We start from the raw sequence: 17,813 nt of genomic DNA, 5'->3' as shown, positions 1-17,813 counted from the left end.
TTTAATTTACAACGTCCGTGTAATTCCCATCAATTTTCATTTGCTTCTAAAACTATCATGTGTACTTTCTTTCAATAATTTCTTGGACATATCAAAAGTAATGAGGGGCCGTGTGTAGAAATGAAACTTCAACAAAATTCACCACTTTGCATATTTTGGAGTTTTTTTTACGTGATATGCTCCCAAAAGTCATCAACTAGCAAAAATAAAGGGGAATAAAACCTTGAGTGGTGGTCCCCTTTTCCTTCATGTGCTTTACTTCCTAAGGAAAGGAGATTCTCTTTTTCCTCCAAAACGGTAAACTTCACCTTGTGGTCCCCTCCATCTTTCACATGTCCACCTCTCTAAGGCTACTTATCAAGAAAGGATGTGGGGCTCCCATTTTCTTCAATTAATACGTGCAAACAGAATGACGAGGTCGTGGGCTATTACAATAACAATTTCACAGTAATTTGCATTTTGGAGATGCCACGTGACCTTTCAACCAATTGGTGCCCTCTCTTTTATTCCAAACTGTGTGATGCTTAATTCAATCGGCCGTGTGGCATGTGTAATGTGCTCCTCAATCATTTAACTTCTAAATGTCCCAGATTATTTTTCCAAAATTTTCCTGCAGTTGATAATGTAAATAATTAGCTTAAATAATTCAAATTTAATTAAAATTAGAATTTCTAAACAAATTAAGCACAATTACCAAAAATGGGAAAATACTAGACATTTAAACATAATTCCCCGATTAATTCTAGTACAATAAGCTAAGTGAAGTGAAGAAAATAATGATTCATCACTTCCTTGACAAAATTCCTCTAAAATGTGACAATACTAGTGCAATAAATTTGACCAAGAACCCCATAATGCATTCAAGAACTAAGCATATAGAATTCAGGCACCATTTCTTAAGAGATCATATACAAAAGGGGGATTGTCAAATTGAATATGTTGATACCTTACATCAATTAGCTGATATCTTTACCAAGGCTCTACCTAAAGATAGATTTTTTGAACTTAGAAGAGAGTTAGGAGTGTTAGACATATCTTAGAATCAAAATCTATGCAAATTTTTGCATTTTTCGTAAACTTAACGCTTCATAATCGATTATCACTAAGTTATAATCGATTATGCATGTTTAAAATTCAATTCTGGAAAATCTTGAGCAGATAATCGATTATCATTATGCATAATCGATTATCATGCAATTCTGGGCAGTAATTATTGAACGGATAATCGATTATCACGAGCCATAATCGATTATCGCGCTGACAGTTTCAAAAATAGATCCGTTGGAGCATCCCATAACGGTTATAAACGGCCATAAACGGCTAACTTTTCCATTTTTCTTATAAATAGCCCCCCATAATCGATTATTAGACACTCTTTTGCACCTAAATACTGCTGAAATCAAATCTAGAGCTCAAATCTTCTTCATTTCTCTTTATCTTCTCAAAATCTCATTTTCCCATTCTTCCTTCATGGCTGACTCAAGAAGGCACCGTCGCAGAACAGTTGGAGCCTCCTCTTCTTCTCAACCACGTCTTGCAAACATAGATGGATGGATTTCAGATCAAGGGAAACACGCAGACTTTGTTAATTCTTGGCAAGAAAGGAAGATCATGGCGGTAAAGTTTATTCGTCTTGACTTTTTTCACTTCTATGGCTTTCAATTTCCAAACACTTTTGCTGAGCAGGGGTTAACGCATCTGTTAGAACAAAAAGGCTGCATTTATCCTGATCTGATAAGAGTCTTCTACTTCAACTTGCGCTATCGAGATGGGATAATATCTACTAAGGTCAAGGGAGTACGCATCATTTTAGATGATGACATATGGACCAATGTTGCTCAACTTCCCATCTGGGATGATGCTGTCAAAGTCCACTTAGGACTTGAAGATTTCAACAGGATGATGACTTTTCAATCCTTCCTACGTCATCCTGAACGACAAACAAATCGAAGGCAATTACTGGTTGGAGGCTTTAAAGTTGAAGAAAGGATGATCCACTACTTGATTGTCTGGATTTTATGTCCTAGAGCAACCAACCATGCTCAATGCTCTGAGCAGGATTTACTTCTATTGTACGGGATTCTAAATCACATACACATTGACTAGCCTGCTCTCATTGCTGACACAATGGTAAAAGCCAAGAAATCCCATTCATATCAACTTCCCTATGCTCTTCTTATCTCTAGGATTTTAGAATTCAAAGGTGTACCTGTTGAAGGAGAACTAGTTCAAAATATTGAAACTGTGGGATCAGAAATTGGAGATACAACCTTTCGTCAAATGGGATTCATTACTAGAGGAAGATTCCTTATTCACAAAGATGATGATCATCCTGATGTAGATGAAGATGATGACATGGAAACTCATATGGCTGACCCAGTAAGTGATGCTGCTCCGTCTGATGCTGGACCATCCAACATACCCTCCTCTTCCTCAACTTCTATGGAAGAACATTTTGCAAGGTTATCTAAACAATTGGAGGATATGAGTCTTGCACAAAAGACTCACTTTGAGGAGATTTATGAGTGGCAACGATCTATTGATGAGTACATGGTTGATCAATTTCTTGATCTTGATGTTCGCCTATCTAACATCGAGAATCATCTCAACATTCAACCTCCCGAGAGATCTCCTAGTCCTGAGTTTTAGATATAGGTTCTATGTTAGACTGTTTTGTTGTTTACTTGCCATTTCATCTATGTTATAATTCTGTCTGTTATGTGTCTTCTTATAATGTAATATTTATTTTCATAAATAAAATGATCTCTTGATTATATGCATCCTTTGATTAATTGAGGGGGAGATCATTTTTAGGGGGAGCCTTTCACATCCGATCTTTTTGCTTCTGATCAAAAAGGGGGAGAAGAATAATACAAGGGGAGAAGTATAAATTATTACAGGTATTGCTAACCTTGTTGTTTTTTGTTAGCTTGTATGTTTTGCAAGTAAGCCAAACTTGCTTTTAAAATTGAATTTTTGATCATCATCAAAAAGGGGGAGATTGTTACCAATAAGGAGTATTGGTAAATCTTGAAGAAATTTGTTTTGATGATGCTACAAGAAGTTTTAGTTGAAGAAGATATTAGAATTAGTTAAAAGCAATTTGTAGAAATTAAATGTAGTAGGAAATTCTTGTAAACCTTGTAAACTTGCATTTTTAACTGCAATAATCGATTATGATTAAGCAATAATCGATTATCACAAGTCTTACTTGAATAATCGATTATCACTTCATATAATCGATTATCACATTTTTGAAAACCTGTAACGGACTTGAATAATCGATTATCACTTACAATAATCGATTATTCATGGCAGTTGCGAGCTGATCTTTGGCACTCAGTGTACTTGGCTATATATTTTGTTTTGGAGAAATTAGAATACAACGTTGTTGAACAGAAGCTCTAGCAGAATACTGTTTGTCAGAGGAAGTTCTCAGAAGCTATAGTTCAAGTTCCCTTGCTTGGTCTCGTGAACAGGAGAGGCTCGCGTTTCGTGTGTCGATTGTCGGAGCAAGCTCTCTTCGAGTTAGCAAGGTGCTCTGCCTGGTCTCGTGAATAGGAGAAGCTCGCGTTTCGTTTGTCGATAGTCGGAGCGGTTCTCTTCGAGTTGGCAGAGTGTTCTTCTTCCGGTTCGTTCGTCGAAGGAAGGTTTATTTATCTGCTTTATTAACTATTTGTTGTAATCTGTGAAACATCTTTTTAGAGGAATTGTTAATCACTTTTTATAGTGATTAACGACTGGACGTAGATTCTGTTGAATCGAACCAGTATAAAAATTACTCGTGTGATTTTCTATTCCCTACACTCTTTATTTTTTACGCATATCAATTGTTCGATAAATTTTCTGAAAGAAAATTATTTTTACAAATTTATCTTAAAAAGGTGACCGAACACGCTTTCCACTCTCTTTCAAGTTTTTAATTCCGCTGCGTGACTCTATAACGGTACCGATTGTTCCAACAGTCTAGAGTTTTTAGTTTGTACAATTTGTCTGTAGTATCTTTCCTTATCTTGAGTCTTGATTTTTGGTAAATTTTAGTTTTCTAAATGATTTCTTTTGCATATCCAGTAGCTTCTAGGATTAATTTTAGTGCATTGCATTCTTTCTTTTGTATTTGCATTCGTTCTTGTAGTTCTTACTTTGCATTTTCTATTCTTTAGGTTCTACCACATGTATATACCATTTCTTTTATGCATCTTTAGTTTTCTTATTTAGTTTTACTTTTAGTTTTCTTGCTTCATTAAATCATAGCATAGGTTAGTTTTAGTTATTGTATGCTTAGTTAGATTTGATCTTTTTCATACCTTAGGTTTTAGTTTTTAATTTTTTCCTTGCACTCTGTTTTCTTATTCTTTTTAAATAGATTTAAATTGCTTTATTCTTTTCTTTTTAAATTTCATTGTTTTATTTTTAATTTCCCCACCTTGCATTAGTAATTAATTAGGTAGTAAATAAAAGCAAGAATTAACCAAACACTTTGAGCTTAATTGTACTAAGTATGTGGATTGATACCTAGGTTGTCCTTATACTTCATTAGTGGGGAAACTTAGTTTGTTCTGATTTTGTGCAACCAAAATCAAGTTTAATAGAGGTACACTGCATGGTGGAGAGAGAAAAGTGATGCACAAATGGAGAAATGAAAGTGGAGGTAGTGTGTTTGGAAGATGGCTAGAGGAGGTCCTTGGGCTATCTAGCCTTGACTCTCGAGGAGAATTGTTTCTGGTTTCAAAAAACTCAATTTTCATTAATCTCAAAAGTCCCTAATACAAGGGGTGGAGTTGGGTATTTATAAGGCTTATGCTCCTTGCAAGCTAAAAATACAATACACTGAAATGTCCAAGTTTGTTATACTCATAACAGACAGTTGTGTCTTCTAGTCATCTGCTCTTTAACATTATGTCTTTCCTTTTCCTCCACTTTAAGGATGACAATTACATGATAACGACGTTAGCAAAGAGATTTATCAAGTGTGGTGAATTCTTCATCAATAGCCTAAATCTCTTACATTGTCATGTTGATCAATAGAATCCTGAATTCTAGCAAAAATGTTAGTCTTTATAAACATTACATAAAGTCGATTTGATCTCTCCCACTTTTCATGAAGATCAATAGCATCTAAAGTGTTGGTCTTAGTAATAATCGATGACTCCAGTTTTCTAATAACATAATCAATGTTCATCCAACCCACATGAAAATGAACAATCTCCTTCCAAATCTTATAATTATCATTTTTTAGTTTGGGAACATCACACTTGATATCACATATTTTAAAAATGTATGCTCGTCATCATAATTTTGAAAATTTTCTAATACAAACATGTATTAATCAATAAATTTAGTGATATAAAACTTCTTTATATATTTAAGTGGTATCTAACTAGACTCATATAACCAAATAAAAAAAATTAATGAATGAAACATAAGAATTATATCTAGACCAAAATTGTACTCAAATAAACTCATATAACCAAATAAAAAGTTATTAGATTATGTTTTGTTCTTAATTCCTGTCGACAATTTAAAAAATATAATATAATTTTATTTCATAATTAATCATATAGATTTAAGAAAATTAATGTGAATATATTTTATCACATCATATATAATTAATTATTACATATATAATTAATTACAATTAATGTTTATTACGTGTTTATAAATATTAATAAATAAAATATATTATATTACTATTTCATTTATTAAAATTATATCACCCCTCAAATATTTAAAATTAAATATTTGCATCCAGCCAACAAATACATGAAATCAAACTTGTGTCCAACTATTACACTAATAACAAATTCATATCAAAATATTCATCTCACATGTATATAAAACAAAAAATATACACTCTTCATTATTTTAACAAATAAAACATGTGGTTTTTATTTATTTTTAACTTTAAAATAATCATCACACTCAATGTCCAAAAATAAAGCTTTATGATAAGCAAACGGCAGCACTCCTTATCTCACTTACTTAAACTTTGATAATGTAATGTACGATAAAAATAAATAAATTTAATGACGCTAAACACAAAACATTTGTAGAATTTATAAAATTTTACCTATTAGAGTAATTACTATAATAAATGCTCCCAAATTTAATAAAATTACGATATAAAAATTTATACCCTGAAAATAATTGATGAAATAAACCATATTTGAAAATAACTAATTCAGCATGATCTCATATATTTATGTAACTGCAAACAAATATTTAATGATTATCTGTAATAGATAACTATGCATAGTATATGTCCACATGAGGTTACGACAAAAACCTAGAAACACGCATCAAGATCTTATTATATATCTTCAGGATCTTATTATATAAAAAAAATGGTAACGAAATGAGAAAGTTTTCTTAACAAAATTACTAATACATCTTCTAAATGACATTTAATTGTTATTTACTAACTAATAGTTAAACACTGAACTCCTTTTAAGTGTGTTTTCCTGGAATTTAAAGTAAGTTCTTCTTTTTCAAGTAAGCTGCCACAAAATTTACGAAATTACCTATAATAATATTTAGTTCTACAAACTTTATATTTAAAACGAATCTTTAAAGTGTATGAAATAGATTAGACAAATTTCAACATAATGAACTTAAAATATATACATAAAAAACATTTCTCACTATAAAATTAAATTAAATTCAATCACACACGTCATAAAAAAAGGGTATATTAATTTGACTTGACTAAACATATTTAACTCTGTCAGATGTATTTATTTGACTTGACGTATATGGTTGAAAACTTCTACGAACCAAGTCTAATAAGCATATATAATATTTTATTATTATTTTCTATAATGATATTGTTTTTAATGTTCTCATTTCACCGACAGTATTTTTTTTAGGGCATCAAATCCTATAATGTATCCAACCAAAGTTACTTTATAACACATGTTGCATGAAAGAACATATCCTTTACATAAAAGACAAAAGCATATTTTTCATATTTATATGTGGCTGAGATAAAAAAGATTCCCATCGAAGTACTACATATACACACATAGCAGTGCAGTCTCTGTGTGAAAGCACGTTTTGTTAAGAGCCATGGTAAAGGAATTCAACACCCAAACAGAACTTAGTGTGAGATTGGAAGCCCTTTGGGCAGTGCTATCTAAGGATTTCATAACAGTGGTTCCAAAGGTACTTCCTCATATTGTGAAAGATGTGCAAGTGATTGAAGGTGATGGAGGGGTTGGAACAATCCTCATCTTTAATTTTTTTCCTGGTGAGTTTTGCTCTCGTATTTCTGAGTTTTGCTCTCGTATTTCTGAGTTGGTAGTTTAAATTATTTCATATTATTAATTAATCAAAAATCTAATTTAATATTTAACTTTTTGAAATAACTTTGTATAAGAAACTTATGCTTTTTGTTTTTGAGCCGTTTTAGATTTCTAGTTCTGCAATCTACCTCAAAATTGATGAATTTTTCACCCTGTCAATTTCTTTTTACTTTTACTGTATTAGATAAGAATTTGATTTTTAAAAAACAGAATTCTAAACATGCTTTTGGTGTTTCTATTAAAAACAATAATGTTAATATAAAATTATGGTTGTTCGGAAACCAAATTTTGAATTAACACGGTAAAAGGTTGAGTAAATAGAAACTATAGTATGATATTTTGATAAAAAGAATTTGATAGTGTTGTATTTCTGTAAAGAAATTCCAAAATTAGTCATCCATTATGGGAAACTTCATTTCTTTTCAACCCTGAAGGAAATATATTGCAGATTGAAAAATGACTAGCACAGAGAATATGTAAAATAAAAAATTTTCTTTATTTAATAACAAAGAAAAATCTCAATTTTTTTAAGTATTTTATTTAGTTAAATAAGAGAAGAAAAATAAAACGAAAATAGTGAAAAGAATTTAATTTTCCAAAATCAGTCATTTCTCATCTCTTCCTAATTATATATGTGATCAGTGACTTTATAGTTATACAATTACTTAATTTTAATTAAGTAAATTATTTTTCAAATGATGGTTTTGTTTCATTTTTTGTTTTCTTTACAATGTCTCGTGAAGATCAAGTATAAATTTTCTATATCTATTTTTTTAAACATTAGTACTTGAGTAGTTTGATATTACGAACTGGTATGAACCGATAAAGTTTTTTCTTTATCAATAATAAAGGATATATTAATAGATAGATTGTACCATGTCATTTAGGGTTTAGTATAAAAAAATTATTCTACGCTGTTACTCTGTTATATTTTTATATTTGATTTTATCATGCCATAGTTATTACTTTTAATTAATTACAAAAAGTAAAAAATAAAATCTAAAACGTGTCAAATATAAATTAATGACAAAATATATATAAACTAATGACAAAAATAGTATTAAACCTTTGCAAAAAGGAACAAACATATCTACCAAAACTATTTTGTCAATTTTTAATCATATTGATTTCAAAGTTATACCATATAAAAATTTATAGTTTTATTTATAAATCCAATAATTGTGTTTTAACTTTTGGGAATTTATCTTAGACGTGTCACCAAGCTACCAAAGGGAGGAGATCACAGAGTTTGATGAGAGTTCACATGAAATAGGTTTGCAAGTGATTGAAGGAGGTTATCTAAGTCAAGGGTTGTCATATTACAAGACAACTTTTAAACTATCTGCAGTTGAAGAGGATAAGACTTTGGTCAACGTGAAAATCTCTTACGACCATGAATCCGACATAGAAGAAAAGGTCACACCTACGAAGACATCACAGTCCACTTTATTCTATCTTAGACGTCTAGAAAAATACCTGTCGAATGGCTCTGCTTGAAGAAAAAACATTTATTGAAATATTATATAGAAAAATAGAAAGAATGATCAGATGTTGTTTTTACTATTTTTCTATTATACTTATGAATACATAAGTAAAAGGAGACATGAAAATACACTCTATTTTCTAAAGCCAAACATCTCCTAGTATTGTAATATATGTGGGTTAGAGTAGTTGCATCATTTTGGTTTTGAATAATGTTTTACTATTTTCAGTCGAGTAAGAAAAACAATGTTAATTGGTCTTTGTAACATAATTTGAGAGCTCTTTGTTACGATCGAATTGATTTTCTTATGTGTTTGACGCACTGTGTTTACAATAATGAATTTGAAGAAGAATGAGTGAATAGATTTGAAGAGATTTAAGAGTAAATTGATTGTTATTCTTTTAAACAGATTTGGAAGTAAGTAAGGGTGAATTTGAAAGTAAAGTGTTTGAAAATTACTGTAGGATTTGACTGATGTGACAAATAAAAAAAATGATTTAATCGATAAAAATTGAAAATTATCAAAATATCCTTAATAGTAAAAGTAATATAAAATATAATTGTTAATATTATATATAATTGTAAAAATTATTATAAGGAGAGAAAAAAATAACAATTAATTTTTAACATGAAAAAAAATTGTATTATTATTATTATTATTATAATAATTATTATTATTATTATTTTTATATTATTATTCATGACAACAAACAAATTAAATAACAAATCCATCTTCTCAAATCAAATTTTACAATATATCACCCCGAACATAGCCTTAAAGAGCCTTAATAATTAAAAGTAGATAGTGGTAAGAAATGATTGTGAAAAAAATTGTTAATTAAAAGTATGAAAATAAAAGTATATTTAAGAATATGATAGTTAAACTATTACATTTAAGAGTATGAAAAAAAATTATATATAAGAATATGAAAATTAAAGTATTACATTTATTTTTTATTTTTTATTTTTTATTTATGTTATACAATTTACTATTAGGCTAAAATTAAATTATAATTTATATTTAATTTAATTTATATTTTTATATTTTTATATTTTTTATAATTTTATTTTTAAAATTTTTAAAATAAAAAATAGATATCCACAAATATCTGTAGATTGGAAAATACTCACGGATATTTTTTAAGCAAATATTCAGTAAGTAACGAGACAAGTAGCGAGTAGATTTTTTTGTTGCAAGTTGGGTAGTCGATAACACTATCCATGCTTGACCCCACTTGTTGTTATCCCTAATCATTAAATGATGGGGTCGTGGTGTGATAGAGCCATGATGTTGCAGGATTATGGTGTTATAGGGTCGTTGTGTGGCGGGGTCGCGAAATAGTGGAGTTCAGGTCAGTGATGCACCAATGAGAAAGAAGAAGGGGAGATCGGTGCATACGAAGAAAGGAGAAGATTCATAAAAAAATAGGATTAGATATTATTTTAGTTCTTATAAACATTGGAATTCGTTCATCTTCTTTACCTTTTAAACTTTTATATAATCTACTACTCAAATTTTAAAAATGAATAAATATAGTCTTCATAACCTAAATGCCAAAAACTTTGTGGGCATGTCATACACGTTTTGAATTATTTACTTAATTTAGATAGATTTCAACTCAAATATCAATCTAGAACATTGTTGATGAAAGATGACCCGAGGAGATAACGATTGAAGCTACACGAGTACGGTTCGAACTCCTCAAGGCTTCCTCAACGAAGAATACGCAGCGAAAAAGGATTGAAACTCGCGATCGAGAGAGAATTTAAGAAAACCTAAGTGTGATAACCTTGCAGAAACCGTAAACACTTTTGGAAGAGAGAAACCGAAAGAGAACGAACCAAATATGAGAAAAGGCTCACATAAACCCTAGATGACGCATAAACCCTAATATGGACCGATTAAACAGTTCAAATGCAAGATTGATCAGTGCAAAAGTGTTTCATCGGAGCAAAAACAAAGATAAAGGCAAAAGGATGGAAGATGTGAGGAGAAACGCGAGATTGAGTGGCTAGGGTTTGGTGTTTGAAGCAGAGACAACGAAGTTCTCTTGAAAGGGAGAATGAGATGTACCTGTGACTTGCGAACGAGGAGCTCGAGAGGAAAAATGAGATGTGGTTCTGTGAAGAATGCGTCTCAAGAAGAAGAAGCTCTCGCGAGATTTGGTTGATGCGAGAGAGAGAATGTGAATATGTTTTGACGTGTGCTGAAGGCTCGAGCGCGAATGTAATGAGGACGAGGCGAGAGAAAATTGTGTGGTTGAATGAAGTTGTGGAGGTGGCAGCTAATGAGGCTTCTGATCCATATGAGGTAAGTTGTGTAGTAGAGAGAGAAAAGTGAAGCACAAATGGACAAATGGAGAAATGAAAGTGGAGGTAGTGTGCTTGGAAGGTGGCTAGAGGAGGTCTTTGGACTCTCTAGCCTTGATTCTCAAGGAGAATTGTTTCTGGTTTTAGAAAACTCAATTCTCATTAATCTCAAAAGTCCCTAATACATGGGGTGGATCTGAGTGTTTATAAGGCCCATGCTTCTTGCAAGCTAAAAATATAATACACTGAAAATAAAGAAAAACGAGTAAAGGACTTGTTGGACAGTGTTCCATCATTCCCTCCCTCTTAAAAGAAGATTTGTCCTTAAATCTAGCAGTCGAATTTATTGTAAAGAAGCTCCTCACAGTCTTGGGAGTGGGCCATCTTAAAAGGGCCTTATTCTTTTATTTATTGAGATCTACATGACGTCCTCCTAGGTCAAATATGAATATGCAATATGCATCAAATATATCTTCAATTAAAGAAAAGAATTTTCTATAAAAGCAACTTGAGAATAAGGACTTCTTATATTTTTTTTTTGTAATCTTGAGAAAATTTAGAAGTTCAAATTTGCATTTATCTTAAGTTACTTGTTTCCATAAGGATAAAAATAACTCAAGATTTGAATTATCATATTTTAAAAAAATTTGCATAGAATATGGAATGACAATTTGTTTGAAAGAGAAATTAATATTTGAAAACTTAAAAATGATGGGGAAAGACTTAAAGGATTGGAAACCTTCCCTTTTGGGTTCCATGGTTATTGGAAGATTAAGAATTGCCTTTAGTAGCAATTGCTTCTTCTCTTTATTTTCCCTTTCTTGTCATTCTCTCTTCTTTTCTTCTTTTCTTCTCCTCTCTTCTTCTCTTCTCTTTTTTTCTATTCTCTCTTATTCTCTTCTGTCTTTTTTTCTATTCTCTCTTCTTCCTCTTTCTCTCTCTTTTCTTCTTCTCTTCTTTCTTCTTTTCTTCTCTCTCTCTCTCCCTCTTCCTTTTTTCTTCTCTTTTACTCCAGAAAGAAAAATGGAACTATAAGATTCAGATTCACTTTTTCTAGCAATGAATGAATGCATTTCATCAATTTTCCTTTCCCAACCTAGGCATGTTAATGCACCAATGTCCTTACAAAGAAAGGAAGATTATTCTTAACTTGATTATACAAATCATCCTCAATCCTATCAAATTCCTTTCATCTACAATTTTTTCTAACTTTTTCAAGATGTTTCTTAATATCTTTAAAAGTTAGTGGCTAATCAAAATTACTAACTCTAGATGACCTATGACTTGAAATCTTTGTTCTTAAAATTTTTCTTAATCTAAAGGGATAGAAGCTTCACTTAGATAAGTCTCAGATAAAAGAGGTGACCCAAAGGGCTACTTAAGTACCAAGTCTTGCCTCGCCAAAAATGTCTTAGGCTACTAACTAATTTCCCCTTAAACCAAAATTACCTTTAGAAACAAAGGACATGACCCTATCACAAACACAAACAATTAAAGACACTCCTAATTACGAACTCTAATGTGACAAATATCACTCCTAAATGTGAAATCAAACATTCAAACAATTAATTTTAAGTTCTACTTGTTGAATAATGAGCATGAGAGGTGAAGGACATGTATCTACTTTTTGTACCAAGTAAATCCTGAGACTATCTACCATGTGATATGTGATAGTGACTCTTTTTGGTCTTGTGTTCGAAAAGGGAGAAGTGTTTGTGTGTTAAACCTTCTTTGTATGGGGAATATGTCCTTTAGCCACGAAGGTGGGACAACTTGAGCAGGCCTGTATGGGGAAGCTACAGGTGTGTGAGGTAGGGTATATGAGTGTTTCATTATGGAGTTCATGGTATTGTGGATGCTTATGCTAAAGTTCATGATGGTGTGTTCATGATGAGGATATTCATGATAGTGTGTTCATGATGAGATATTCATGATGGTGTGTTCATGTTGAGGATATTCATGATGGTGTATTCATGATGAGGATATTCATGATGGTGTGTTAATGATGAGGATATTCATGATGGTGTGTTCATGATGGGGATATTCATGATGGGCATATTCATGATGGTGCGTTCATGATGGGGATATTCATGACGGTAATACACTTATGATAATGATCGTGGTGTTGAAGATGCTATTGAGAATGTTATGTTGATATTGGTGTGGTTGTGATAGTGATGTTTACTCTGGTGGTGTAATTAGCATAAATGTTGATGATAGGATAAATCATTGGTCTATGTATGTGATGTTTGTGATGGAATCGATCGAGGGATCACTGTTGGTTCACAATGATGATGGAATTAATGATTTATTATGTTGCTAGTGTTAAAGATGGGGTTGCTTGTTAATATTATGTCTTATTATTGTTAATCATATATTGTATGATTATGGTTTGTTTTTAACAGTAGTTTATCTTATACTTGTTTGTGTTTGTGTGTCTATGAATGAAATTATTGATGATGATCATATAATGTATTATATTTGAGCAGATAGTGTTGTAGATGTTCTAGAAGCATGATAGAGTCCTAAGATGACGAAAAAAAATTGGGATTTTCTTTAAAGTTGTTTTTAATTGGACTTTTAATACAATGTAAATTAGAGTTATTATTATTTCCTTGGTCATTTCAATAGATTTTGAACGATGTAATCGAATATTATTTTTAGAACTAATATGATTGAACTTAGGGTTAAATATGTTTTTAGTCCCTAAACTATCAAACGATTTTGTTTTTAGCCCCTCTTTCAAACTAAGGTACTTTTTGGTCCTTCTCCATTAGGAAACCATAATTTTTCGTCCTTAAAAACCAACGGCGTTAAAAAAAAGCTGAGTTGGCTAACGGTGGAGTGTCATGTCATTTTTTTTCTGATAGAATCAATTTGTCCCTCACCGTACGGTATATACCGAACGATATTGTTAATGGCCCAAACGGTTATGATGACTGAATGGTGATGGTGACCGAACGGTATTGGTAATGGTCGAACGGTTATGACGACTGAATGGTGATGGTGACCGAACGGTGATGGTGACTGAATGATGATGGTGACCGAACGGTGAGGGACAAATTTACTTAGTGTCAGAAAAAAAAATGACGTGGCACTTCACCGTTAGCCAGCTCAGCTTCTTTTTAACGCCGTTCATTTTTTAGGACAAAAAATTATGGTTTCGTAAAGGAGAAGGACTAAAAAGTACTTTAGTTTGAAAGAGGGACTAAAAACAAAATCGTTTGATAGTTTAGGGACTAAAAACATATTTAACCCTTGAATTTATTTATGGATGATGAGTGAATAAAATGTAGAGAATTCCATAACCTAGCCGTGGACAGTTCCACGACCTGTGGATTTTGCTCGAGAGAATAGAAGACAAAACAGAGTGTTCCACAAGTGAGTTGTGGTTTTTACCACAACCTGTGGATTTACTTCAGGAAATGCAGAATTGAAACCAGAGAAGAGCACAAGCAGATTGTGGATTTTTCCATGAGCTGTGGAATTTTTCAGAGCAGTTACTAACCTCTTTTATAACGTGGATTTAAAGAGATTTAAATTAAATAGAAATTAAGGACAATTACTTAGAGAGAGTAACCACTCTCTTAAAAAGAGTAATGAGGGGGATTGAAAACGTAAAAAAAAAAAAGGAGAGGAACGTACCAGGAGGAGGACATCAACGTTCACGCCACGACTTCAACACTTCTTCTTTTGGTTTGCTTTTGAATTTTACATTATGTAGAACTAAATTTCCTTTTGTTAAAGGATTGATGTAGTACTTTTGATTATAATTTCTGAACCTTTTCAATTGATGTTTTGTTAATTTTAATTGTCTTAGTGTTCTATTTATGTTCTAATGTCTATTCTATGAACAGTTTCACAATTGGGAAATTGGGGATTGTTTGCGATTATAAATAGAACAGATTAGATGTTGTCACAACTGGGAAATTGGGCACAACTAATTAGTTTGCAATTAAGATGATGAACTTTTAAGGGTGTTGAGAGAATATAAATTTGCCATAGGGTGGAAATTGAGGATTTGCAAGGTATTAGTCCTACTGTGTGCATGGATAAAATTTATTTGGAAGAGTACTTTAAACTTATGCGTCAACCACAAAGAAGGCTCAACCCCATTATGAAGGAAGTGGTAAGGAAAGAGGTAATTAAACTATTAGATGCGGGCATTATCTATCCAATTTCTGATAGTGAATGGGTGAGTCTTGTTCATGTTGTACCCAAGAAAGGAGCACATTCACATCACCCCATGGAAATGACCATCACTAGTTCTATGTTTTCAAAAAAAAAAAGAGAGAGAGAGAAGAAGAAGACCCTCCTCTCAAATTCCTCTTGTTTCTATACCTTCTTCTGTTAATACACTTGCTCGTCTCCAGTAGTCCATTACTGAACTCCAAACTCAACAACTCCAACATTATCAAGAGTTCATACAGTTTCGGGATACTCAAATTCTCCATCAGAAAAATGTGGAACAACTCTTGCAAGAAGTTCTCACCATGTTTCGCTTTCATCATCAGTAATCTTGTGAGTTGTAGCCCCCTACACTTTTTACTTTCTATACATTGGGGACCATGTAAATATTTAAGCTTGGGGTGTTCTTATGCATGACATCTTACATCATTGTTACATTTGCATATTACATCTCATGTTTAAATGGAAATGTATCATCTTAACTCTAAGCCTATATTTGTACAATGACATTTTCTAAGCACACTGTGATTATATATTTATGATTGCTTGTTGGGAAACTTCACACACTACACAATGAGACTTGACACTATGACACTTAAGGAAGATAATTTTTTAAATGTACAAGATAGAAAATATTTTTTGTTAGGTTTCTATAGTGACACTCACTGCACTTGGTTACTAGAGAATTGTCTGTCTAAAAAAATGAAAAAAAAAACAAAACAAATATTGAGTGAATAAATTGACACCCCTTTGAGACTATATGTTACTAGGGAAGAGACACTCCTTTGAGACTGAGTGTGACAAGTAAAAAGTTGAAATGTTCAGTTTTTGTAATAACTCGTAACACCCTAAAATTTGGAGCACTACCGTGGATATTAGTCGTCAGTAATGTCTTGTACCTGTTATGTCATTACCTATAGATATATCTGTTGGTAATTATAGAAAACCGATACTTTTAGATAAATATTACCAACAACATTTTTACCTACAACTTTTTACCCATTAATAATTTGTTGAAAAACAACAATTATGAATGAATTTTTCCAGTTTTCGACAAGACTACCAATAAATTTTTTTTAGTAATAACACCAAACTCAAGATGAATATGACCTTCTTTCGAGTGCTTTATATATTTTTTCATCATATACTAACTTTCTTCATACTAATAATTTTGTCTTTCAGTTGAAAACTTTCAATATGCCACCATTAAATTATTTAACTATATAAATAGGAAGTATTTACAGCTAATATAAATATGAAGTACTTAAAACTAAAAATATTACCCAACATTAACATTATATCTAACTGAAAAAATATGTCATTCATTCTATATACATGCACGACATTTTTTAATGTTTTTATATTTTCTTAAGATGATGGTAAATTTTCTTTGAGACTAATATCTTCTTCTTTTAATGAGATATTTCAATATCTCAGTATATGTCACCCTATATGTCACTTGTCCACTAGTGCAGAAAGAGCTTTAGACGTATGTTATTTTGGACTTTTAACGTCAAATCCTGATCCGACGTCTTTATGGGTGACGTTAATGGGACGTCGGACTCCACAGGTCCGACGTCTTTATAGACGTTGGACATGCATTAACCGACGTCTATAGTGCCCTTAGACGTCGGACATGGCACTAACCGACGTCTACTGTAGCTCGTGTCTTTGGGTAGCGTAGTAGCACCTTCTTCCTTGGCTAGTTTCGTCATAGAAAAGGTTGCGTCTTTTGGACCTCTTATGGCATTTCAACCGAAAATCGAATTTGGGTCCTTGCCTATTTCCATTCTAACCGGCAATGAAAATGAATACGGTGACATGAGAACTAGGCAAGGACCCAAGTTTGGTTTTGGGTTGAAACACTATAAGACATCTAAAAGACGCAAGCTTTTCTTACGAGGAAACTAGCAAAGGGAGAATGTGCTACTACGCTACCCAAAGACACGAGAAAAACTGCATCAAAACACAACAAAAACTCATTTTAATCGGTTCAAATGGAAGATAATTCATCAAAGACTAATTTAATCGGAGTAAAAGTAAGTTTAAATGGTTCAAAAGAGACAAAAACGCACATGGAAATGCAATGTCGCGGAGAGAAAAGGCGAGAAGGAAGACGATGAAGTGCGCGTAATTGCGGGTTCGATTTCTGATTTAATAGCAAACAAGACGTCGGACACAGAGGGCACCGACGTCTATTCTCACCTAGGCGTCGAAGCCCTCACTAATATGACGTCCAAAACAACTTTTCACCTACCCTATCAGGCCATTTAGACGTCGGATGACGGGAGCAGACCTCTATATGGCAGAAAAAAAGAACTTTTCATCTACCTGTCAGACATATACACGTCTGTTAGGAGGGGCACCGACGTCTATAATCGTATATAGACGTCGGGGTGGCAGGATCGGACGTCTATATGACGGAAAAAAAGAACTTTTCATCTACCTGTCAGACACATAGACGTCTGTTAGGAGGGGCACCGACGTTGGTGCTCCTCCTAATAGACGTCTATGTGTCCAACTTATTTACC

General features: G+C 32.3%; 1 protein-coding gene across 1 annotated transcript; it reads left to right on the top strand.

The window, feature by feature from the left end:
• The first annotated feature begins 7,011 nt into the window (after window positions 1-7,011).
• On the top strand, window positions 7,012-9,080 carry LOC108340129 (phytohormone-binding protein CSBP). The gene is made up of 2 exons (XM_017577356.2): window positions 7,012-7,246; window positions 8,512-9,080. Exons 1-2 carry the CDS (start codon window positions 7,066-7,068, stop codon window positions 8,796-8,798), a joined length of 468 nt encoding a protein of 155 aa, XP_017432845.1. The 5' UTR covers window positions 7,012-7,065; the 3' UTR covers window positions 8,799-9,080.
• Window positions 9,081-17,813: the final 8,733 nt, after the last annotated feature.

The sequence above is a fragment of the Vigna angularis genome, chromosome 5 (genome assembly GCF_016808095.1).
Source record: "Vigna angularis cultivar LongXiaoDou No.4 chromosome 5, ASM1680809v1, whole genome shotgun sequence".
In the NCBI taxonomy this organism is placed as follows: domain Eukaryota; kingdom Viridiplantae; phylum Streptophyta; class Magnoliopsida; order Fabales; family Fabaceae; genus Vigna; species Vigna angularis.
Note: the sequence above shows the minus strand (reverse complement) of the source record. Positions and strands in the feature narration are given on the sequence as shown.

Coding starts and splice junctions, on each gene's coding strand:
- LOC108340129 (XM_017577356.2), top strand. CDS start 7,066: ATGGTAAAGGAATTCAACACCCAAACAGAACTTAGTGTGAGATTGGAA. Junction 7,247..8,511: donor CATCTTTAATTTTTTTCCTG/GTGAGTTTTGCT, acceptor AATTTATCTTAG/ACGTGTCACCAAGCTACCAA.